Source organism: Psammomys obesus, unplaced genomic scaffold (genome assembly GCF_907164565.1).
Source record: "Psammomys obesus unplaced genomic scaffold, mPsaObe1.curated_primary_1811, whole genome shotgun sequence".
In the NCBI taxonomy this organism is placed as follows: Eukaryota; Metazoa; Chordata; class Mammalia; order Rodentia; family Muridae; genus Psammomys; species Psammomys obesus.
In genome coordinates, this window is record NW_026585895.1 from 54,848,775 (window position 1) to 54,874,136 (window position 25,362).

The 25,362-nt window shown below is 51.8% G+C and overlaps 1 protein-coding gene across 6 annotated transcripts in view; it reads right to left on the reverse strand.

Annotated features, from left to right (window-relative positions):
• The window catches only part of Kcnt1 (potassium sodium-activated channel subfamily T member 1), a 56,197-nt gene that overhangs the window by 25,477 nt on the left and 5,358 nt on the right, over window positions 1-25,362 (reverse strand). For 3 of the 6 annotated variants that reach the window (XM_055600228.1, XM_055600230.1, XM_055600227.1), the window contains exons 1-9: window positions 16,448-16,618; window positions 5,884-5,963; window positions 5,159-5,258; window positions 2,965-3,021; window positions 2,554-2,602; window positions 2,018-2,077; window positions 1,719-1,793; window positions 1,568-1,651; window positions 875-969 (exon numbers count right to left, since the gene is read on the reverse strand). In XM_055600228.1, coding sequence (XP_055456203.1) covers window positions 875-969; window positions 1,568-1,651; window positions 1,719-1,793; window positions 2,018-2,077; window positions 2,554-2,602; window positions 2,965-3,021; window positions 5,159-5,258; window positions 5,884-5,963; window positions 16,448-16,602 — 755 coding nt within the window. In that variant the 5' untranslated portion in view covers window positions 16,603-16,618. Of the gene's footprint in view, window positions 1-874; window positions 970-1,567; window positions 1,652-1,718; window positions 1,794-2,017; window positions 2,078-2,553; window positions 2,603-2,964; window positions 3,022-5,158; window positions 5,259-5,883; window positions 5,964-16,447; window positions 16,619-25,362 lie in introns of those variants that run through there. The other 3 variants (XM_055600233.1, XM_055600232.1, XM_055600229.1) reach the window with 1 other exon arrangement.

Consider the following 25,362-nt stretch of genomic DNA (forward strand, 5'->3'; position numbering starts at 1 on the left):
GCTGCAGCAGTGGGGGCAGGGGCTGCAGCAGTGGGGGCAGGGGCTGCCGCCATGGATGGGAGGAGGTGAATGGTAAGAGACAGGGCTGTGATGTGAAGCGGGGCCTTCCCACCTTGCCCCTTCAGAGGAGTAAGGCTCTACCAGTCTTAGTATCTAAGTGCTACACCCCTGATCATTGGGATACTGAGTGGAGATGTGGAGCTGGGCCTGGATGCCCATCATGGACAAGTGGGCCTTGCCCCCTACTCCCAGGCTGAGTTTATGTCTGGGCCTGGGAAAGCAGCTCATCCTAATCACCAGTAAGGAGGTGGGGCTGCAATGGTGAGAGAACCCCTTCAGTAGCAAAGGGGTGTGGCTGCAACACTGATGGGGTGGGGCTGCCAAAAGCACCAGCAGTTCCTAGCCCCAAGCCCTGCTAACTTGTCCTCTAGGCCCTGCAGCCACTCCTTGCCTGAAGGATATCAGGAGTAGGCCTTTTGAGGACATGGAGCAGAGCTACTCCACAGGCAGATGCAGGAGGCTGGCAGGTCTGCCAATGTGACCGGAAGTTCCCCATTCTAGGTGACTCTCCAAAAGACCCTGTTCTTCTAGACTCTGTTCTCAGCTGGATATCAAACCAAATGGCCCCCAGTCAGCCCAGGGCCAGTTCCCTTCAGAGTAGCAAACACAGCAAGCTGGGCAAGGCACCTGCAAGTTCAGACGCTGGGCCGTTGTATCCCTGAGCCCTGGAAGCAAGAGTTTGGAGCTAAGTTCTACAGTCAGCTTTGTCCCATCTGTCACTGTCTCTTGGCCTGTCTTCTAGGTTTGAGATCTGCCCCAGGACTGTGCTAGCCATGGCCACCTGATGGGACCATGAGATGTCTAGGGCACTCACCCTGTGAAGACAAGGCATAGCAGGGTGCAGAAGAGGATGAGCACCTGGTTGAACATGGCTGACTGTGTGCGCAGGATGGCACGGTGGAAGTCATTCTGCGGAGAATGCAGCCATCAGAAGGCAGGACCCACAGACACCCTCATGCATAATAGCAGAGATCTGGTCACACTTCCATCCCAGGGGAGGGTTACAGGCAATCTTGACCTGTGCTGGTCACCCTGACCTTAGCTTAGTCACAGGATCAGCCATGCCCTGGGGTGAGGTCAAGATATGCCAGAGGGCAGATAACCTTTGATTTCAAAACTATTGTCACTGTACAACTAGAATAGGGCTGAGTTAAGGGGACTGGCCAGGAGGGGCAGGCCACCATGGAGATAGCGATCATCCTGGCTACCATTTATAGGAAATGGTATAGTATAATCCATCCAGCAGAGGCTAGCTAGCCAGGGAGCTAGCTGGAGCCTACATTCATCTGGCCCTGGTTTGTGGCCCAGGTCTGGTTGTGCTTACTCAGACCTGACACCCTCTCCCACCTTCTCCTCAGCCCTGAAAAGCTGTCTTCACAGAAAGAGGAAACCCAAGGTTAGACTACAATGCACCACTGTGGCATGCAGTTTCCTGGCCACTGCCTGGACCTGCCAGCAGGTGGGAAAACTATTCTCCTGGAGCTGGCAAGGGCCAGACGTTACTTACGATCATGTTCTCCAGTGTATGCTTGGCCAGCCAGCAGTTGAGAAACACAGGGATGAACAGGTTCCGAAGAGGTGGCCAGAAGACCTGTGGTGTGCAGGGGAGAGGTCAGATGGGGTTTGGGTAGCAGAGCTTGGGGCTGGGGCTCACCCACCGTGATGATGAAGGGCAGTGTGTTGATCATCTCCAAGACGAAAGACACATGGAAGATCTGCTCCCAGATGTTGCCCTGGGGGGGCCAGAGGGACTTCAGAGCCAGTGAGGGGCAGGGCCAGGGCCAGGGCCATAGGGTAATCAGGGTCAGGGAAAGGGGCTGGGAGCTTGAAAAATAGGGAGAAGTAAGGGCTAGGAGTGGGAAGTCTTTGAATTAGGGATTATGGGGGCTAGGGCAAGGGCTATGGAGAAGGGGCATAGTGGGGAACCAGGGCAGGGTAGGCACAGGGAGTAACTCACTTTGTAGCTGAGGTAAATGAGGAGCATGGTCTCTAAGAAGCTTATTGTGGCCACAATGACCTGAGTGAAGAAAGAAAGATTTGGAGCAGATCTGGGAACAGGACCTAACCTATGTGGGCAATCAAGACAGATGAAGCAGGAGAGGTGAGGGACGTGAAGAGCACCACTAAAACTACCCTGGAAGGTGGGGGTGGCAGTGAGGCTTAGCTGGTAGTACTCCTTGGGCCTTGGGTAGGTATGGAGCCCGCACTACAGGCATCTGTGAGTTCTTCAGGATCCTCCAGGCTGGGTACCCAGGCCTCTGGGACAGGACTAGGGAAGACTCCCCTTCTCCCAGAAGGTGGCCTGAATTACTGACTCCCACTTTCACTTCCCAGGAAGACAGTAAGGATAGGGCAGGTCAGCAGGAAGAAGACTGAGTCCCTTGCTTACCAGACTTGGGACCTCAGCTCTCCTATTTAACCTGAGCCCTCTCCTTGCTGAACCCAGAGGATCAGCCTCCATTGTGCAGGGAGGAGAGGCTGGTTGGGACTCACCTGGGTCACCCACAGAGCCATCTTCCTCTCCACCCACAGAATGGGAGCCCTAGGAAAGGAAGGGAGGTGAGCCCTGGACAGGGTCACAACCACCAGGGCACTTACTTCCTCTCCAGTCTTCAGAAGAATGTCACCAAGGTAGAGAGAGCCCAATGGTCAGGTAAGTGGAGAAACTGATGTTTGCTCAGTTCTAAATCACTCTCCTCTGATGGGAAATATCCTCAGCACTGACTTCAGCCAGTGTTCAAGGTGCGGCTGAGCATGTCCCAGGGAACGAATGGACCTCAGGTTGAGGCTGGGCACTGGCTGCACTAGAGCTGGACACTTGAACTCCCATTCACCACACTGTCTACCCCAGCCTTGGCCCTGGCCCAGTGTGGCCTGACAAATGGGAGCCAGGAGCAAACTCACCAGTGGAACTCGGAGGATGAGCCATTGAATGTGTAGTTATACTTCGTGCAGCCCCAGCTGTAAAGAGACAAAAGCACTGGCCCAGCCACAGACTTCCAGGGCTAATGCCAAGGATTCTTTCCAGAGCTGCTTTTGCTCAGTCAGGGCCTACTGTATGTCCCACCTGGAGCTGGTGCTCTAAGACTCGAGGAGCCTCCCCAGCCTGCAGTGGCCGTGTAGGGAGGCTCTCTAATCAAGAGGCATAGAGAACACATCCCTGTCTAGAGATCTGGGCCCCACAGTGAGATGCTGCTTTAAAGAAAGTGAGGACTCTGCTCATGCAGGCAACAAGCTCCAGGGATGGGCCCTGTACAAGCACAGATGTCACAGTGTGAACATTTATATGCTCTGGTGGTCAGAGCTACCAGAACAAGCCTGCATAGTTCTTAAGATTCACAAGGACTGTTCCCATTCTAAGGAGATGAATCAGTGACCCTCATCCCCAAGCCACTTGAAGATATGCCTATCCAAGCATCTTTGGATATGCTGCTGAGAGGTAGCAGGGCACAGCCAACATGCTGATTCTATTCCAGACCATGACCAGCACCAGGCTCAACTATCATAGGGACCTCGCTCCTCACAGAACCCAGAAAGGGGCAGTTCCTACCCTCTCACATCAACCTCCCTCTCACCTGAGTGCTATTGGGTTGTTGCACTCAGTACCCACAGAAGTCTCTGAGCTATTCACCCCCCCATCCTCATAGCCAACATCTATCTATTCATCTTTTGTCAGCAACCACTCACCTATCCACCCTTTACCTCATCTATGGTCCATGCATCTACCTATCCATCATCATCTGATCTGTAATACATGTATCCATCTATTAATCCATCCTCTTATCCAACATCTACTCAGCATCTCGTCTCCTATGTATCCAACTACCCATACAACTACCCATTGGGTTGTACATCATTCACTCATCCATCCATCATCTACCTACCCTCCCATCCACTATTCTTGCTCATGACAGTGATCAATACAACAGACTTGGGTTTTCTAGGGAAGTGGAAGCAGAAAGCCTTTGGGACTTGGAAAAGGTGAAACAGACCCAGAAAAGAGTGTTTAAAGTCAGTTATAACCTCTATTTCTTCTCAGAGGGTTCTTCCCTCCTCTGTTCTGGACAGTGATGAAAGGTTTGTTCTCAATAGCATGTGAGGGTTTCTAGTCTAGGAACCCCAGTTTGCTTGAAGCTGGGCAACAAATTGAAAAAGGAATTCAGTAAAATTTTATACACAGGCTCCAGGGTCCCAGCAGTTTAGGAAGAGCCCGTTCTAAGTAGCCCAAGAGGTAACTCAATGTTGGCAGGGTCCACAGATGGCCCAGCAGAGGCACTCAAACCCTAGGCTCTGACTAAGGAGCCCTGTGTCATCTGAGCTCACTTGTCAAATCCACTGGTATGCAAATCAGAGGCCTACTGAGTTCAAAAGAAATGGACTCAGTGGAAGTAACCAACAAAAGGAAAGGCCAGGCTTGGCATTCTCAGAGGGATGTGGGAGATGATGAATGCAGGAATTCAGATTTTTGGGGAGAAGTGTCACATCGGAAGAGAATGGAGAGAGTAAAAGGGACAGAGCAGAGGTAGGAGTGACAAGCATGCAGGTGGTCCAGGGCCCAGCTTCCAAACTTCACAGGATATAGTTCAAGACAATCCTAGCACTGAGGGAAGTCTGGATCAGCCCCTAGATGAGCCAGAAGCATGCCAGAGAATCCGAAAGCACAGAGAGGCTAATGGCTTTCAGGGAAGACAATGGCACCCTGCAAGGATCTGGGCTGGGAAATAGCACCGACATCTTAAAGCAGCCAGGGCAGTGGGAAGACTACAGAGAAGACTTTAGAGGAAGAATTCCCAGCCTCATCTGCTGGGCTCCTATAATTCATTTGCCAGCAGCCACGTCTTCCTCAAGGTGGTTGAAACACACACTGTGGCTGCATATTCAGCTCCACGCTGGGGGCTCGTCCTCACTAATCCAGTCACCATCCTGGGCATGACTGAGTGGCTCCAGGGCATGACCCTGGGATAGGGTCACACTGGGGGAAGGGAAGACTCCCAAAGCTCTGGGGAATCTGGTGAGGTCCCAAGTCTCCCATACAGACACCTGCAATGCTAGTGGGGCGCAATGGAAAGGCTCAGCTCAGGACCCACAGGTCACCCACCATCCGATGCCCTGGTCTGGGTTGTCAAGCAGGACACGGACGATATACAGCAGGCAGGTGAGGAGCTTGAGGGAGAAGTTGAACAGCCGGATCCTCAGGCCTGTAGGGAGGGTGATATCAGGACAGGAGCATCAAGGAGCGGGCCTACCCACCCTGCTCGGGTCCCTCAGCCACCCCTCCTGAAGTGGCCCCACACAGACCTCTGTCTCACACTTGTACTCCAGGTGCAGAGGAAAGACCCTCCCCAACAGACCCCTCTGAGCACTAGATAAAGCACTAAGGCTTCCAGCGCAGGGGCTTAGGGTGCAGGGGCTTGGGGTACAGGGGATTTCCCACTTCACTCATGGGAACAGATTTATTGAACTTGGAGCCACAGCCTTACCTCCAAGCCCTTTCTTGCATCCCAGGTAGGTCTAGAGTGGCCAAGCTTAAAGTTGGGAAGGAATAAGGGAAACATGGAGGTGGAGGTCCCTAGGGTGGGGGCTGGAGTGACACAGGGAGATGACTCAGCTGGCTTCCATGGACAGTGTAGCCAACTTCAACTCAGTGTTAAGCATGGGGGCATGGCATGTCTCAACAGGTCAGGCCTCTCTGGGGGTATGCCATTCAGGAGATGGAGAGCCAAGGTGACCTTTTCCTTTTGCCCATATAGCTGGGACATCTCCTTGGACTCCCAAACCCTGCCCATTCCTCTCTACCCAGAGTACTCCAGACCCCCGACTCACTGGATCTTTGGTTTTTGATGAAGAACAGCTTGAGCCGCTCTTTGAAGGTGTTCTCATTGACATAGAACTCCACCTGGACCCTGAGGGAGGAGAGAAGGCTGGGGCTTGGGGCCAGTGGGCTCAGATCCAAGGCGGGAGCTGGAGCCTCAGGCCAGGACCAGAGCCCTAAGCCCAGCTGGGTTCCTACAAAACCACAGAAGCTGAGAAGAACTTGGGAGGGACAGTGTCCCTACTTCAGACCATCAAGGTCTGTGTCTAAAGGAGCCTTTGGTCCCCCAAAGCCTCCCCTTGGTACACCTGCAGCCACTGGTGTACCAGCATCCAGAGCCCTCCAGGCCCCAAGCAGATCAGGGCTATGGCACCATGGCTCTTCGGGCATTTGGGTGCTCAAATACTTAGTACAAGTAAAAGCTCTGAATAGGAGGTCATAGTCACTATGTCCAGCAGCCTCTGGCATTTGTAGTCTGAGGCCTGTAAGCATTGCAATCTGGAGCATGGTCAGAAGGGCTAGTAGGAAGCAGTCATCTGTGAGCTACCCCTCTAGCCATCCTGTGGACCTGGTCATTTGTCCTCTAACCTCCATCCTCCACCTCCCATGGCACTGCACACAGGCCAGCCTCTGAGGTGTGGCCACAGCTACATTCCCTGAGGTCCTAAGATCACCCAGGGCAAATATCCAGTGAGTGCCTGACTGCCCACTGATGTCTCCTTGCCACACCCAGGAAGAGCTGTGTGTTCACTGAGATAACACTGTGACTAAGGGAAGATAAGCTACCGTTCTCTATGCCGCAGCTTCAGACATGGTCCTGTGCCCTGCCCATCCCATTCTGCAGGAGATGAAAACCCTAGTGCTGACACAGGAAGGATGGTAGCAGGCCAAGTGTGGGATCCTGTAGCAGGTGTGGCCAGCTTGTAGCACTTCCCTCTGTGAAGTGGGGCAAGCCTGTGCTCTTGAATGGCCCAAGGCTCACTGTGATGGACACATGGCTCCCACCAGTAAACCCTTGCAAACAGGCTGCGACTGCAATGGGATGGGATGAGGCGGCACACAGCACCAAGGACCGCAACACATGTTGGGTCGCCTCAGAAGAGCAGAAGCCACTTCTCAGCTGTGCCCTACATCTTGCTGTCTGGAAGGGTCCTGCAGGGCATGGAGAAGGCTGCTGCCTTTCTGTAGGCGAAGGAGACAAACACCAGCCTAGATCCTGTCTCCTGGGGAAGGGGCATCAAGCCCAGGGTGAGGGTGGACGCTGGACATCTCTTCCCTCTGATCAGGCCCTGGCTCTGTCAAGACAGTTTGATGTCAGCGCCTGGCTGGGGCTGATGATTCCAAAAGTCTTCAAAGTATTTTAAATAGTCACTATCAGGGCAGGAGAAGACTTAGGGGGTGATGGCATTTGCTACCAAGCCCAGGGCCCTGAGTTTGATTCCCAGGTCCTACATGGTGGAAGGAGAGAATTGAGTTACTCCAAGGTATCCAACCTTCACATGCATGCTGTGGCACATGCATGCTGTGGCACATGCATGCTGTGGCACATGCATGTCCCAACAAGAACACAACACACTAAATAAATAAATAAATAGATAGATAGATAGATAGATAGATAGATAAATAAATAAATAAATAAATAAATGCAATAAAAATACAGTTAAAAAAAAAAAAACTAATCAGTATCCCCTAAAACCTGGTTAGTGGCAAGCACAGCAGCCTTGCCATATGTCCTGTTCATGGGCTGGGGGAGGAGTCTGGGTTACAGTGGCTCTGCCATTCACAGATTTCCCTAACAGTCCAAGGACCTGGTCATCTTGCTTGGAAAAAGGCACCATTGGGGCTTGGTGCAGGGCCATGACTGGGTCCACCCTGGACCTCACAGCAAGTCAAGCTTCCCATAGGCAAGTAGGGGCCAACACCAGCGCTAATGGCTGGTGTTCTCCAGCATATCCCACTATACTTCTGAACCTCACTTCACTGAGCATTCCCACTCTACCTCAATACACCCTGATATTCCAGCATATGTCACCCACTATGTCCCACAAATTACACTGTACACCAGGGAGCTCCATGCCCCACATTGTCCAGCACACCCACTATGTCACAGCACACCTCTGCACCCCACTTTATCCACCATACCTCACCATGTCCCCACAGTGCCTTGGTATACTACTCTGTGCCTAGTGCTAGGAGCCCCAGACAGGAGAGGACACTGTACGAGTGGCTCTGAAGAGTCAGTTGTATACCTTTCTCTTTGAAGGAGCCTGAGGCTAGGTGGACAGGTTGAATGGGGCTGGGGGCGGGGACAGGAAAGTCATTATGGGGTCTTGAATGATCATTTGTGTCCTAAAAGCATATGTGGCGCTTATGTGTCACTATCCTGTCCACCCACCTCCTCTACAATAAAGGACTCAAGGGAGGGTCTTCCCACCTGACCAGCCCCATAGGGCCCTCAGCAGGTGACTAACACCTTTGCCAAGGCAACAAGGTGGCAGGCTATCTCCAGCTCCCTTTAGAGCACAGACACAGCTCTACTCTCATGCCACCCCTAATGTAAGGCTCTCAGGGATGGTCACAGGAGTCTTCTGCAGTCTTCCAGGTCAAGGCACCACATTCCACCTGCTAGGGGTATGTCCCAGTGGCCAGGCTGGCTATTCACTGCCCTCTGCTATTTTACGCTGGTATAACATGAAGTGTCCCCAGTGTGGCATGTGCTAGGAGTTTAATCCCTAAGAGGCAGGAAGAAGATAGGAACTAAATACAGCTGTGATGTGTGGAGGCGGGCTCTAACAGGTGATAGGATTAGGTAAGATCACTAGGGAGAACACACAGTCAGTTCTGACGGCTTCACAGGCAGAGGGGAAGCAGAAGAGTCAAACTCACAAATGTTCCAGCTCTTGCCATGTGGGATGCCTGGGACCACCTCAGCCCTCTGCCTGCAAGGCAATTATTTTCAGATGTGGACCCCTGACACTGGTTCTGACCTGAGCTGCATAAGCTCCTCTGTTGCTCAACCAGTCTATGGACTAACACACCTACCCTTGGGCAGTGTTCATTACTGACCCACTGATGCCTTCTCTCCACCCCCATCAGAGATGGCTGTCCCAGGACACACTGGGGACACACACTGGAGAAGCACTTGTCTGCTTTCCTTGTAGCTAGAGCTCCAGCCACAGGGACCCCACCTGGGAAGGACAGAATCCGGCCCCCGCCCCGTCCCTGCACCCTGCTACCCCATCTCACTAGACATTTTCACGGACACTCCTGTTGGGCATCCCCTGCTGCTTCCCAACTGTGTCTGACCACTACCCCAGGTCTCCTGAGCACCCAGTTCTCCACCCAGGCCCAGGACCATTTCCAGCTCCATTCTCCAGGGTCCTGTGGCCTCGAGGCTATCTCCTGTCTTTCTTGTCATCTTCCCAGGAGCATGATGAGATCAGAAAATTCGCCATGTGTGAAGACCAAGAAGTCACCATGGCCCTGTACTGCTCAGTGAACAACCTGGAATCTATGACACTCAACCCTGCCTCCTGTTGGCATCCTCCCCCAGCTCCGGAAAGCTGACTGGCTAATGACACCTTCCTGAGCCAGGCTGACCCTAATGTCACCCTATCAGCAGAACACAGCCCCTCCCCAGCACGGCTCCCATTTGCCCAACAACACCCATTTGTATGGCCCCAGGTGTTTTGTGGGCAGTGCCCTTCTATGGCAGACAGTATTCTCCACAAGGACTACTTGGCTCCCTTGAAGTCAGAGCTCTACAATGCCAGAGAAATCAATGAATCCTTTTTCACTTTTAAATTTTTAATGAACTGTGGCCACCCACTTCCTTTAGCACCACACAAAACAGGGATTAAAGCTATCTATTTTACTCCCATCGGTGTTTAAGATAGCATGTTTGACCTGCTCTAAGATGAAGGCACAGGGCATAGCTCTATAGGAGCAGAGGGAGTTTGTGAGCGACCTATACTTATAGCTCCTGCTCACAGGCACCCCTGGGCCTATATGAAGCTCCAGGGAGTCATAGAAACTGCTGGTCCAGCAGGCAGGGTCTAAGGACCGAGAGCCAGTGCTCACTGGGAAGCTGGACAGACACAGGTCCTGCCTCTCACCTGCTTTTAGCTTCCTCGCTGGCAATAGGAATAATGATGTCTCCCATAGTATCACAGAGTAACTGGCAAACATAAGAGGTTTATCAATGATGGAGTTAAGATGTGTCTCACTATGTCCCTTGGGAATGAGCTCAGAGAGAGAGAGGATATAGTGAGAGATGATGGGATTGGGACCCAGGACTAGCAGCACCTCATGGGGTCAAAGCCAATGCAACCAGAAAGCTATCTCAGGCCTAGATCATTCCGTGTATCACACTGCAAACTCACAGACTGGCTACACACACACCAGCCATGCCCACAGACTCTGGGTAGGGCACAGGCCCAACCACTAGTCTGAGCTAGAGGGTACCGCTATGGTACTGGCTGCTTAGGTGGGTGAGTAAGAAGGATCCAAAAAAAGGCTGCCAGGGTTAACTCAAACCTGCTTCCTTTTGCATCTGCAGAGCAATGGCCAAGTGGGAAGAGACCTGATGCCCCCATAACGCCAAACCTTCATAATCTCCAGAGGAGTTCAGTAGAACACCATTTGTGGCTCTGGACCCTGCTTGGAGGACCAGGTGGGGCTCACAGTTCTCCTAGCTTCTCACTGCTGTCCTAGACTAGCTCCCCAGGAAGGTCCCTTACAATGCTCCAGGCCTCAGCCTGACAGAGCCTGGGGACAGGCAGCAGAGTTGGGCTAGTGAGATATGGGTCTTCAAGCTCCACCTGGGAAACAGAGAAGAGATCCAATGTGGCCTCAGAAAATGGGTATTGGCTTCTCAAACTAACTCGCCTGGCACAGTCTTCTTGGGACCTAGGGCCTGAGAAGCCTAGAACATCTACTTTGATTGGTGCTGACTTTGGGGCAGCACGGACACAGACTCAGCCCTTTGGCAGCCACAATCAGGTCCTCGTTCCCTCACCACTACCAGGTCTGAGGTCCAGCTCCTTGGGTGCCTGGGGAGGAGAGCACCACATGTGGAGGGTACCTCTGACCTGTATCTGTTATCTACTGCACCATAGGGACCTAAGTTAGGATGGAGGTATAGGTTGTGGCCCTAGCTACCCAGCCCACAGCTGTGGGGTCATAATAGGTTGAACCACAGGAGCATGGAAGCACCCCAGATTGCCAGTAGCTATAAACACTGAGCAAATAAATGGTGGTTACCAATTGTGAGCATTAATCAATAGAAGTGACAGATGAAGCCCCACTTGGAGACCACACTGACAATGGTGGATCTGGGTCCCAGGAGCATGCCATGACAGACTTTCTTGAGAGTCTCTGGTTGCCCCAGTCTCAAAGTCTTTGTCCCTTGACCTAACTCTTAGCTGAAGATAGAGAAGTACCCAGCCGAGCCCTTGGCCCTTGCAGACCTCAACCCACACAGGACCCAGAGAGGAGCTGAGGCTGGAGGCTCTGAGGTTCCATGAACACAGTACCCATACAGGCAGTGTGGCAGGCCTGTGTCCTGCCATCTGGCTTCTGCTGAAGGTCTAGATGCCACTGGCCTGGGGCATTGTGATTGTTTGAATGAGAATGGCCCTGATAGGCTCACATACTTGAGTGCTTTGTCCCTGTCACCAACAGTTTGGATTAGGAGGTGTGGCCTTGTTATAACCAGAAGGTGTGTCACTGAGGGTAGGCTTTGAGGTTCCAAAGGCTCATGCCATTCCCAGTTAGCTCTCTCTGCTTCATGCTCATGGTTCAGATGTAAGCTCTCAGCTCCAGCACCACGCCTGCCTGCCTGCCTGCTCCCATGTTCCCCACCATGATGGTCATGGACTCTGTCTTCTGAAACTAATTCCCAATCATCAACTCTTTCTCCTATAAGTTGCCTTGGTCATGGTGTCTTATCACAGCAGTAGAAAAGTAACTAAGACCAGGCATCCACCCCTAGGGAGCCCACGTCCTGTCCACAGATTCTCCCCAAGGGGATCGTTAATCCCACTGTCTCCAGCCCCAGCCCTCAAGACAAGAAGCATATGCTCGTCCTGGGAAGTGCTGGCCAGGTTTCTGCCTGGCTGTTGGCGCATGGTACTGAACAAGAGTAGCCTTTCCCATCGGCCTGGTTTTCAGAGATATAAGGATGAATCTGTCCCTGAGACAGACCCTCCCCTGTGAAGAACTTACTGAGAAAGGGAAGAGTCCAGGCTGAAATCTTCCACATGATGCCTGGAGACACAGAGTGGACACATCAACATACAAGGTGGATGGAGGTCCAGAACCACATTAGGACTCAGGCAGTATCCCACAGTAATGGGGTATACCTAAAGTCCCCATACCTGTGACCTCTGGAGCCCCAGGAATGAAAGGTAGTGTCAGGGCAGGCAGCCAAGCATGCAAGGCAGGTGGAAGCCAGGCCTATCCCTCAGTATTGGAGAAAGCAGCAGAGTCCATTGGTGCTGTTACATGCAGGCTCTGCACTCTGGCTAGAGAGAGTGACAACCACCTTGAGGATAGGGCCCTGCCCTTAGCCAAGAGACAAAGATCTGCCTCTCTCTCATTCAATGTTAAATCTAACTTGGCCTCTTTGTGACCCTGTGTCCAGCAGTGACCCTTTCATTAGCACTGTAACTGAGGAAGCTGAAGACAGCTGACTAGTCCCTATACAGGGTCACAGTTGGACACAGTAAACCCTTGATGTTCTATCCCTTGGTTTCCTACTTGGGGCTGATGTTTCTTAAGTAACTGCTGTGTACCCCTCTACTTGTCCATCTCCAAACAACCTGACCTTGAGTTTCCCTAGACTATCCTTCCATGGAGATGGGCCTCAGTGTCAGGATGATAGGGTCAGCAACTCTGCAGTACCAGCTTGTGTTGAGGGCTGACTGTGTGCTGTCTGGACTGGTTCCTCCAACCAAGGACTTCATGGAGCCTCTCTCAACTTTCAAAGCAACTATCTTCCAGGTGAGCAAACAAGATTCATCAAAGATCACTGCAGACCTTATGCAGCATCCAATACAACCTGTGAGGCCAGGCTATCACTTCACATTCTAGTATGTATCCTAGTATGGTCCCTAGGTGGACAAGGTGAAGCATGGACATACCCTTGGAAAACTCAAGGCAGTGGGTGGACAGCTCTGCACACTACAGGGGGTCTGAAGTTTGGGGGTCCCTGAGAACCTCCAGATCCCCTGCCTATTTATATAGCCGAGATTCCCCTCCTGGACCCAGATCTGCCCCAAGAGCTAAGATAAGGAAGGGTCTGAGAAGCCAGGCAGAGGTATGTCTTGCTATGGTAGGAACAGCATCATGTGGTACCTAGCATAGAGGACCAGACCTGATGCTTACAACCCAGATCTGCTTCTGTGCAGACCCCTAGCTGCACGGGTACCATCTGGCCTCCTGAGCCCATTCTGCATGCATGGAATGCCTGAGGCTGGGACTGAAGAGTCTATGTCCCCACTGTCTGGCCAATGTTACCTGGCTCAGATCTTCCCCTTAGAGAACAATGGCCTGTGTGTAAGGAGCATGAGCTTCATTTGTTGATGCAAATGCAAATGCAAGGACTGGTGCCAGGGGATATGTGTCAGCTACATGAGCTGCCGCAGAGTGTGAAGCTATGTCCCTACTGAGGTTTCAAACGGTAAGGAAGGAGGTGTCAAGATACTTAGAGAGCAGGTTCATTGCAGATATGTGCCAAAGACACAGGTAGTCCTAGAAGGTGGGTCACAAAGCCATGAGGTAGGGGCTTTAGTCCTCAGACACTTTGATTTAGGACAGCTGTGATGAGTGTACAAGTATGGGGAGGCTCAGCTCAGATGTAAGGCTGACGCTGATGCTAGACTGGCCATGTCAGAAGTGGGCTGGAGTGCCACTGGGGAGGGGGGTTCCTGGCACCTTTGCCCCAGCCTCTACTCATGGGCTCTGCTTTGACAGGAAATTCTCCTTAGTGGACTAATTGCTTCACTGTGCCAGGCTCAAAGGGGTGGCCCCAGGAAAGACCCAGGGAGGACACAGCAATGGCTCTTCTCTGGAGCTCTTGTCGAGGAAGAAGGGCCTAGACCATCAAGCCTCTGCAGCATCCACCAGGCCCTGTAACTCCATTCTAGCAACCTTGGCTCTCCCACCACTACACCTTTACGTTCAGACCCCAGGATGTCAAAGGAGATGATTCCTGGCCCTGGAACTTCCCATGGCAGTGTCTGTGGGAACCTCAAACCCCTCCCTCTTCCTGGGATGTGAAGAACCCACGGGACTCAGGCTGCCAAAATTCTGTTTCCAGGGTCAGACCTACCTTTTAGGTCTTTTCACAGCCTTCCATCCACAACATAGTCATCACAGCACTCCGGGGTGCCTGCTCTCTTGGTCCCACTACTGACTTTGAAATACACTCGTGTCACTTGGAGCCTCCAGAGATCCCCAACATATGCCACCAGGGACATCTTCTAGGACCATTTCTGCCTTCTGATCCCTCCAGTTGTCCTCCAACCCCGGCGCCATGGGCACAGCTCAGATGTGGCCTCTAGCATGCCTGTGCAGATGCTGGGCCCTATCTCCTAACCTTCCAGTTCCTTCTCCTTGGGCATACACCCTCTTTACATCCTTCACTGGCTCAGGAAGTCCCTAAGGAAGTAGACAGGGCTGAGGGGGAGTCCACAGAGAGGACAGATGGGAGGTCCTCCACAGAAGGCTCAGTCAAGTGGATCCAGGGGCACTGAGGAGCTAGAAGGGGCCCCAGCACCTGACCTATTGAGAGATTCACTAGTAACCTAGCCCTTCCTAGGTTCTGAAGCTTTGGAATAGATTCCCTCTTCCCAAGCTCACATTTCCTTACCATCCTAAGCCTCAGTGAGAGGCAGAGGAGAGGGTTCAGGCAGGTGGGGTGAGAGGACCGAGGCCCACTGCATTTCCGAGAAAATATAGTGCTTCAGGGACTATGTGACAGAGTCACACTACCACTGTGGACATGCATGGGGCTATGAAGACACATTTCTACCTTGCTGCCTTTTCAGTTGTGGAGAGGTCCCAGGCTCTGACTGTCGGTATATAGGCAGCCTTGCACAATCCTAACATTGACTTTACTGCACAGCAGCACAAACATAGGGCAGGGGCAAAGGCAAGTCACAGGCCTGAAAACATCAGCAAACCTGAGCCTCCTCAGCTGCCAGCTGCCTTGGTTCCCAACTGCTCATCACAGCAGGTGTTAAGAAGTCAGCTACAGGCCCAGGTGGTGCCTGGGCCCAGCTGGGTAGGCAGCTCCCTTCTCTCTGCTCCCCTGCATGTCAGGGAGAGAGGCCATCCTTGTTAAAGGGCCAGCAGCACAGCTTGTGGTCTACAGGGCCAAGGGCAGCCACATGCAGAAGTATGAGTGGGGAAGGGCTTCCTGGAAGAGGTGGCCAAAGCTGTGTTGCACTCTGGGCAAAACTGTCATTCCTGCAGCCCATCTTTTGTGGGGCCAGATTAGCTGGGAAGGAAGCTTCTGGGATCACCAGCTCACAGTGTCCACAAAGAGGAGGAAGAGGCCAAGAAAGGTTCCCGGGCTTTGAGCAGTATGAACTATCCTCCTGCCCTGAGCTGCCCATCAGCTGTAAGAGACCCCTCAGGCCCCACTGCCGGCAAATTGGGAACAGGGTGGCAGCAGCCTTCCCATGTAAGAAGCAAGAAACTGGTGCAAATGGGGGAGGCAGGGAAGAAGTGGTGGAGCTCTGATCACCTTAGTCCAGCCATCTGTTGGGCCCAGCCACTGCCAACCCATCAGGCTTGACCCAGCACCAACACCCCACCCAGGGTTTTTGCCATCTCTCTGTCCAGAAAGCCCTGCCATCTCTTTCTTGTTCACCCTTAAAAGCTAGTGCTCAGGAAGTTGCCTGGCCTGTTCCCATATAGTCTTGCCCCAACTGCTACCAGAACAGGCTTCGAGCTCACGATGTGCCCACACCAGACCAGGTCTGATTCATTTCATTCCCCCGCAGCAGCCAGCAGGATTCTTGGCACAGGCAGGTGATGGCTAGGGATTCACTGCTGCAGAGACCTCAGTGTCCTCATCCATGAAATGGGGTGCCACATCCTTCCTGGAGCTTGCAGGAGGATCAAAAAGGTGGGCTCCCTTCTGCAAAGGCCTCCTGCATCCTGGAAGCCCACCAAGCTGCTGCTCAGCATGTCCATGCCTTTACTGTCTGCCAGCCAGTTCGCTATGTAGCCTGTTTGGGCCTCAGCTGCTCACTTCTGAAGTGCCTGCCTTTCCTTAGCGTCCCTCGCTGAACCCACCCGGGTGGGGCTTCCTGGAGCAGTGGAGCCAGGGCCACTTGGCCCAGAGCCCAGGTCACACTTGCAGGGCCCTAGGTTCAACATCGAAGCAAGGGGCCAGGGTCTAAGTCTCCCGAGGCAAGGCTGCAGACCCGCGGTGGTGGGGCTCCAGGACGCCCTCTTCCCCGGCTACAGGCAAGCCCAGGCAGAGCTCGTGCTGGACAAAATGCGAGCGATGCGAAGCCCCTCCCGCGCAGCCGCGGGGTCCTGGTCCCCCGCAAGCATCCCTACCTCTGGCCCACGTCGCTGCCCACGGAGCCCCCGCCGCGGGCCGGCAGCAGCGGGCTGAGCCCGTGCGGCTCCTCAGGGGCTGCAGCGCCGGCTTGGGTGTCCCCCGGACCCGCCTTGCCCTCGGACGGAGAGCGCGGCAGTTTGGCCCGCGCCATCCTGCGGGAGCGCTTGGAGCGGTGGCGGTGGCGGTGGCGGCGCCGGGCGCAACCACCCTGCTGCTCACCCTCAACGCGCAGCACAGTGGAATGGTCCAGGGTGGGGAGGGCGTCAGCTTGGATCCCTGTGCACCAAGGTCGGTCCCAGGCTCTTGTCCTAACCTGGACGCTTCAAGGAGGACGCAGTTCCAGTGTAGAGTTGTCTTAAACCCTCCTACCAGAAGTAATAGTAATGGTGATAACGGTCATTGCGCTGAAGGGAGGGGCATAGGTGATAGCTCATGTGGCTGGCACCTCATCTCCTGGGGAAGTTGGGTGGAGAGAGGAGATAGCCATCTCTGCCGGGCATGTACCCACAGCACAGGCTACTCTTGTGTGTCCTGGGAACCATGGTCTAATGCTCAGGCTGGCAGGAAGCCCAGAGCCCCATCCATCTTTTAACTCCCACCTCAGGGCCTGACGAGTGAAGAGGATCCAGTCGTCCAGTCAGATGGGAAACGGTGTGTGCCCATCCTTCCCGCTGCAGATGCTCAGGGTCCTCACCCTTAATTCAATCCCAAGGCTGTCAGGGTTCAGGGCATAAATCTCAGTTACTGGTGGCTGAATGCTAGTGTACTGGAGCCCCATCTTGTGTGTGTCAATTCCAGATTCAGGGTATTAGTCTGTGCCAGTACCTGGACTTGCACGGTGTCACCTCAGCCTATGCAGGAGTTGAGGATATAGCTCAGAATGATTAAAAGTCCTTGCCATGCAAGCACAGGACTTGTGTTCAATTCTCAACATAAAAAAAAAAAAAAAAAGTCAGATATGGTGATAGCACACACTTAAAATCTGGGAGCTGGGAAAGCAGAGACAGGCACGTTCCTGGAGGTTGCTGACCAGGTAGCCTCATCAAACTGGGGTGCCCCAGGTCCCAGTAAGAGACCTTGCAAACAAACAAGCAAACAAAACCAAGGTAGAAAGTGACTGAGGAAGACACCTGAGGTTGACTTCCAGCCTCTGCAGACATGTACATGCATGCACATGCACCCTACATGCAGGCCTACACTCACGTGAACAGACACATGTACCTATGCACCCCACCCCCACTCAACCAAACAAACACCGTAACAACCTGAGAAGTGCACAGTGGGGAAACTGAGGGCTGAAGTGGCTGGCCCTCACTGAACTGAATCGATAAGGAGCACAGCAGGAATTTGATATGGTTTTTCTAGCCCAGCCCATCCATTTCACAGCTGAAGCTGCAGGTGACTCACCCAGGTAACAGGTGGATAACAGCAGACCGGTGTCTGTGCTAGAAGTCTGGCTAACCTGACATCCAGAGGAGTCTCTCCAGTGCACACTAGTCCTGAGCCGCTGCTGCAGCTCAGGGTCTCCTGATCCATCCAGACCAGGACCACAGGATTAATCCCCTGCCCAATCTTTCCTGACTGTGACCTGCCAATCATCAGGGCCCTTCCAGGAAGTTTGTGAGGGGAAGGTGGGCTTCCACAATTCCAGGTGGTACTAACTCTAGGGAGTGTCCTGGCCCACTACAGACTTACACTAGAAACTTCACAAAATAGGCCTTCACTACTCTCTTTTTCTTGAACCCTTTCACCATTGGATGCATCATCCATCCTTGCCCTTGCTGGGCCCTCATGTACACCCTGGCAAAATAGGACAACAGCTCAGGGCTGTCCTCATTGGGCTGAGTCCTTTGGGAGTGGATGGCTGCACCATCTGTCTCAGGACCAGTGGATTGGGCTGCTGAAGGAAAGCAAGGCACAGTCTATGACCTGCTCCATCAGAGCATCCACACCCAGAGCCACCACTGTGCTTGAGAAATGGCTGCTAAGGGACCACCCCTAAGAAGCCGTGCTAAAGAGGTAGGTCGAATAATTAGCTCTTTAATGAGATACTGCACTCTTTGTTCCCAGAATCCTGGCCCCCAACGAACACAGAAACTTGGGATAGCAGCCTTGTAGGGCCACAGATCAGCCTGTATTCTGGATTATCCAGAAAAGTGTAATTTTTCTTTATTCCTTTCTCTTTTCTAAGCATGCTTTCCTTATCACTTTGGGTGTCCTTAACAAGCAACCATGTGTCTGAACTCCAAGCCAGCCTAAATGGCATAATACTTCCCCTTCTCTCCTCCATTTTCTTTTTCTGGACAACAACTATGGTTTCTCAGTTTGCTTGCCCCACAGTTGTTTCTTCAAACTCAAATAAAAATTGTGTTGTGTTAAAAAGAAAAAAGACTATTGTTGGCTTTTCCAATTATCTGCCCTAGCTCCCAGTTCTCATAAAAGCAGCTCTGTGTCTGAGCAAATATTCATGTGAGCATCCCTGACCACACTTTAACACAGCTCATGTTGCCCATAGAGGAACAAGGCATTTGTACCCACCAAGCGCCCCTGCAGGTAGACACCCCTTTGCTCTTCTCAGGGACCCAGGAAGGGACCATGAAACTCCCCAAGGGCGTGTTGTAGGATGATCCACAGTAATGTGTGGAAATCAAACTAAGAAACAACAACAACAACATGACCCAGGATGCTGTGCACTGCTGTGCAGTGCAGAGGAAGTGCTAAGACTTCCAGGCACTAGAGGGCTGCATGAGTTTCACGGATGCAGGGCTCCATGTTTGTCCCTGAGCAATGTGGGCTGCAGATGTCACACCTGCAGAGCACAGGACAGAGACTCAGCTGCTTGCTTCAGTGTGCACGCCACTTGTGTACTGGATGCTCTGTGCTTATTTTCTCAGAGTCCAGGGAACCTTCACGTGTCTGTTTGAATTCCCTGATTAGAATCTGATAACAGTAGGTGAGTTGAACATTTCACTTGGCTTGACTCAGAGCTGATGCATGTGAAGAACCTCTTAGTAGCCATGGGGAATCTGGGGCAGGTAGCGGGGACCTGCTCCACTTGGTGCTAGATCACATGGATCAGAGCAGGTATAGTCTATTTTATTATTCTTATTTATTTAATCACTTTACAACCTGATCACAGACCCCTCCCTCCTCTCTTCCCAGTACCACCCTTATGCCCCCATTCTCTCTCTCCTTCTCAGAAAAGGGAAGGCCCCCAAGGGGTACCAACCCACCCTGACACTTCAAGTTACAGCAGAACTAAGCACATACTCTCTCACTGAGGCCAGATAAGGCAGCCCAGCTAAGGGAAAGGGATCCAAAAGCAGGTAATAGTGTAAGAGACTGCCCCTACTCTCACTGTCAGGGAACCCATCTGCTGACCAAGCTGCATGTTTGCTACATATGTGTGTGTGTGGGAGGCTAGGTCTGGTTGGTGGTTCAGTCTCTATGAGCCCCCATGGGCCCAGGTTAGTTTACTCTGTAGGTCTTCTGTGGTGTCCTTGACCCTTCCAGCTCCCTCAATCCATTCTCCCACTCTTCCACAAAACTCCCCAAGCTCAGCCTATTGTTTAGCTGTGGGTCTCTGCATCTGCTTCCATTAGCTTCTGGATGAAGCCTCTCAGAAGACAATTATTTTGCGATCCTGTCTGCAAGCATATCAGAATATCATTAATAGTATCAGAGGTTGGCTCTCTCCCATGGGGTGAGTCTCAAGTTAGGTCAGTCATTCATTTGCCATTCCCTCAATCTCTGCTGAGTAGGTGTATTTTAAGCACAGCCAACACCTCTGGTACCAGAGTAGGTAGAATAACTCCAGGCACTGGAGTACAGGGGAGAGTTTCCAGATGTCAGGGCACCTAGTATGAAGTGAGGCAAAGAAGGAAGATGAGTGCCAGGTGCCAGGCTTGAATAGTCTGTAGCCCTTAGGCTCCATGGGATGAATGCCATAGAAACCAAGGAATAAATGATCCCCCTTTTAGGATGACATTTAGGATCCCCCTACAGACATTGTAAGTAGCCTTACAGGACAACTGCAGTTGCTCCCTGTGGATGAAGCCTGCAGGGGCAAGTGATAAAATAACCAAAATGCAGGGTGCGGAGCACCTCCCAGACCCAAGAGACATAAATCAACACAGAAAAGGACAGAATCCAGTTCCTGAGATCCCAGCCAGGACAGGGCACACCAGCATCACAGACATCTACAAAACAGTGTCAGAATCAGGGTACTAAGAATGAGGAGATGATAGTTTCAGGGAGATCAAGTACTGAAGAAAGAGAAATGAGGACTATCATACCCAGCTAAGATGTCATCCAAGTCTACAGCAGAGCAGTGTACAAGAACATGACATGGCATTCCATACCTGAGAGAAAAGTAACCTTCAAGGTTTGACCTCTTCATCCTGGCCACCACTTTAGGCTAAGCTGGTACAATTATAAATCCCGAGAGTTTTTCCCATAGTTCCCTGGTGGTATATGGGTGGCAGCAAGTAGCTATCCTAACTTATACTGTTGTCCAGCTGGGGAGGTATCAGGGCTGAACCTCTCAATAAGGTCAGTCCCCTCAGACTGTCCCATAAAAACAAACAAACAAACAAACAAAAAACATGAGCCCAGGGCATGCCCAGCTAGATGGCTTGGATACCCTAGGCAAGGATATTTCATAAGATCTAAAAAAGAGGGCAGGTCCAGAGCTGGGCACACATAGCCCTTCCCAGCTCTGGGGTTCTGGAAAGGCAGTGTGGTCATATACAGGGTGAGGAGAAAGGACATAAAAGCTGTAGGCTACATAACAGCCAAGAGGTGTTAGTGTCCTAGTGTCTATGCACAGTATGGCATAGGCCATGGGTCAGTCCACAAGAGAGAACACTCAGCCTCAAGCAGGGAGGGAGTCTGCCACATGCTAAGTGGCATGTTGTGCTAAGAAATAAGCCTTCAGAAAAGGACAGGTTCCTTGGGGCAGCACTCCATTTATATGAGGTCCAGAGTCCTTGGTTCCATAAAGGCATGCAGTAGAAGGTGGATGTCAGGGGCTGGGGCTAAGGAGTCAGTGCTACTGTGGATGGGCAATGCTGGCAGCTGCACGGCAGAGTATACTTACTGTACCAAGTGAGAGAAAGAACTTTAAAGACAGAGAGCCTGGCTGTCAGCAAAGCCTAACTCCAGGCCAGAAGGAAACTGGCCACTGGGGCTAGAAGCACCTCACAGCTTAATGAGCACAAGGCTCAACAAAAGGAGCTCTGCAAGACAGTATGCTTATCTCCACAAATGGAGGTATAGAGAGATTTTACAACTTAAGCTCCCTAGGGGCCCAGGCACTATCCCGATATTACAGAGTGAATCAAATTGAATCCAAAGAGATGGCTGGAAATGGAATTACTGACCAGGCCAATGGCTCTGATCACATGGCAGAGGCAGACACAGACTTGGCATCAGAGAGTGTAGGATACTCCCAACAGGTCTAAACTACAGGACACAGTGAATACTCATCCTCCTCAATATACTGAACTTGAAGACAAACAAAGGACATTTATGGACACAAGATGGGGAAGGATACCTATCAAGGGGAGATGGCTATGAGTTTTCTTCAGGGAAAGAAGTATGAGGGAATGATAGTCACAGGCAGTTCTAGTGGAAGAAAAAGAGAGGCAGAGAACTATTACACCCTGCTAAAATATCACCCAAATCCCAGATATGGAGATATCTCAGGTGCAGAACAGCATACGGGAACATGGCACAGGCACAAATGCCCTTTTTTGAGAGGGTGAATAACTGCAAAGGTTATTTTCAGACAGTTCTCAGAAATGCTAAATTAAGTCACCCCAGAAGGAAGGGGCACAATGGATGCCTGTGGTCAGCAGGAGCGTGTGTAAGTGAATTTACAGCAAGTGTTAGATAATTATTTAAAATCTGGTTACAGAACAGATTGTGATGATTTTAAAGCTTGTTGAGTAAAGAGACTAATATAATTAGCAAACACTGGGAGTGTGCAGGCTGCTATGATTCAAAATAAAGATGCTCTAAGCTGGGACTATGGACCTGACACCATCCTCACTGGAGAAGGACATCCTCAGGCAGGGGTGTTCATGGAGCATTGCCAGAGATCAGAAAGTCACCGACTGAACAGAGGCCAACTGGAAGCATCAGAGGGGACAGGGACAATCGTGATACAGGCTACATAGGGGTCCTTTGGCTTCTAGTGTTAGAAGCTTATTGGCTGACAACATGTATGAATCACGTGGCTCTGGGTTCAGGAGTCCCATGGCCTCCACATCTGTTGGCAGGGCTGGTTCCTTCTGGAGTTGCTTTTTCCAGCTTTCAGTGATCACATCTGTATATCAGTGTGGGGTCTCTGATTTCCTTCATTTCCATTATCACATTAACTCTGCCTCTGTTCTGGTCCTCTTACCTCTCATTAGAAGACTCTAGATGGTAGCAGGCCACCTAGAGAATCTTAAGTACCCTGTCACCACAAGGCTCTTAATACCACTTGCAAAGTGTCTTCCGTACTGAATGATCACAGGCCTCCAGGATCAGCACAGTGATATTAAAACAAGGACATTATACGCAACATGTAAATATTCATCAAGTTGACAGTGGGACAGGATGAGGCCTTTGTCAGGACCTTGAAGGGGAAGAGAGAGTTATCTCCCTGAGATAGCCAGGCAGCACTCGCTGAGGAGCTTCTTGAGGTTGGAAGCAGGGTGTGGGTGGAACAGTGGAGCAAGACAGGAGCCCTCATGAGCTAGCCTTGAAGGAGTGGCTCTGCCCACATCTAAAGCAACAGAAGATGGACAGGGGAACTTCTGGGCTCAGAACTCCACCCTGCAGTCTCCCAAATTGGCTCTGCTTCCAGGGAGTTCTCTCTCTCTCTCTCTCTCTCTCTCTCTCTCTCTCTCTCTCTCTCCCCCTCTCTAAGGTATCCAAGAACTTCATGGGGCTGAAGACCCAGGGACAGCACCAAGGACCTGCAAAGCTGGGAATTGCCTGGACTTGCTAGGTGATAGCTGCCCTGCCCAACACAGAGCTATGAAGAATCTCACACAAATCCTCATCTTGTCCTGAAGCACCCTTCACCCATCCTACTAGACCAGCCTGGTCAGGACACCTTCCTTTCCTGGTTCTTGCTATCCCCCTCTCCCACAACAGGTCATTCCCCAGCAAGCCTAGGCCTAGGAGACTCATCCCCTAGAGGATGGGGACTTTTCTTGGCTACAAACGGCCTCTTTCTTAGGCTCTCAGGGAAGTCAAGGTTGGAAGGATACAGTTTCCACCATTTGTCTCAGTACTCAGGGTCAGCTGGCAGGCTGGCTCTCATTGTTTCTGACTGGCCTTCCAAGAGGTTCCTACACCATTCCACCTCATCCGGTATGGAGTGGGCCTCTCTTAGGGCATTTCAACTTTCCAGTATATTTCCAGCTACTTAGTTCTCCTAGGAAAACAGCTTAGCCCCAGGATGAGGCTGCATTATCAGAAGCCATCTTCAGAGCTAGTACCATGGGGCCTGGCATAGCACACTCCCATTAGTGACTTCCAGCTTCTTGGCTCTGGCCTCTTATGGAACCTGCAACTACTGATGGTGGTGAGTGCTACAATGGGGGAGGGAACACAGGCAGAGGCTCTCTCTAGGGATCAAGGGAACCTGGTACAAACTGTGAAGTTCAGTGACTTCAAAACCACAGTACTGTCTAGTCTCTCTAGAGGTTCCCATCAGCTTTTTTTGTAGCTGCCAGAACTGCAACGAACTGAGCTGTGTCTTCCCAATTTCCTTTGCTGAAGTCCCACTCCCAGTGGGATGGTGGAGGGGGCAATTGGGGCTGAATGAGCTTTTAAGGTGAACCTCAGCACAGTCCTTGTAGGAAGAGAAGCCTGAGCACACCCATGTGAGCACAGTCAACACACTCTAACTCATCTACCAGCATCTGCTAGATACTTGTGGCCTCCAGGAATCTGATGGATAGTTCTGACCTTCAAGACCTATTTGTGCTGGAAGCTGCCTCTGAGGATTATTCAGTGCCTACCCATGACTCCCCACAGTTGACAAAGACAAAAAACAAACACATGACCTCCTGTTTGCATTCAAATGAAGGAGCTCAGAGTGGCACCTGCAGCAGGCTATAGGAGGTGTGTGGAGAATCAGGGGAATCCCTAGGAATTGTGGTTTCCCTCTCCCAACTAATCATGATCTCTGTGCGACTTCACAGAGGACCCCCCACACACACACACACATATACACACACACACAGCCGCAGCCGCCCTCTGGGTTCTGTTTTATGCTAATTCAAGATGAATCTGATTTTGAATCATGCAAGCAAGTCACTAGGATGTGAGTATAGGACATGGGCTTAGAGGCCAAGCAATATGTCTAGCTGTGTTGGCTCAGAGGATGAGATGAGGAACTCAGCCCTGGAGATGACAGACTCATTTTCTCAGGGTGTCTCTGGACCTCACAGGCAAGGACATGGAGGAATTACTGATGGAATACAAGTCTACTGATGGTGGTCAACTCAGGTGGTGTCTTTGATGAATGGGGACACAGGCCCCAGGGAGCTCCTCAGCGCCCACAGGGTGATGAGCATACTCTCTTAGCTCACAAATGTACCTTGTACTGACTCCTCTTCTTGACCCTGTGTTCTGGTCCCTTTATCCTATCCCATCCATTATCTGTTGATCCTGCTTGCTTGTAGCCTGCAGGACCCAATCTCTGGGGTGGTGGCTCAAGTTCCAGAGCCCATGCCCATGCAGGGACACCAGAAGGAGGAAGGTGTAGCCAACCCTGGGAATACAAGGGGTAACATGGCTTCTCTGCCCAGGGCTCACTCCCAGGCTCTGTTCCTTGTTATGGAGCTCTGGGGATAGGCGGATATCAGGCAACTTTCTGTATATCTAAGTGTGGAGACATAAGCAACCCCAC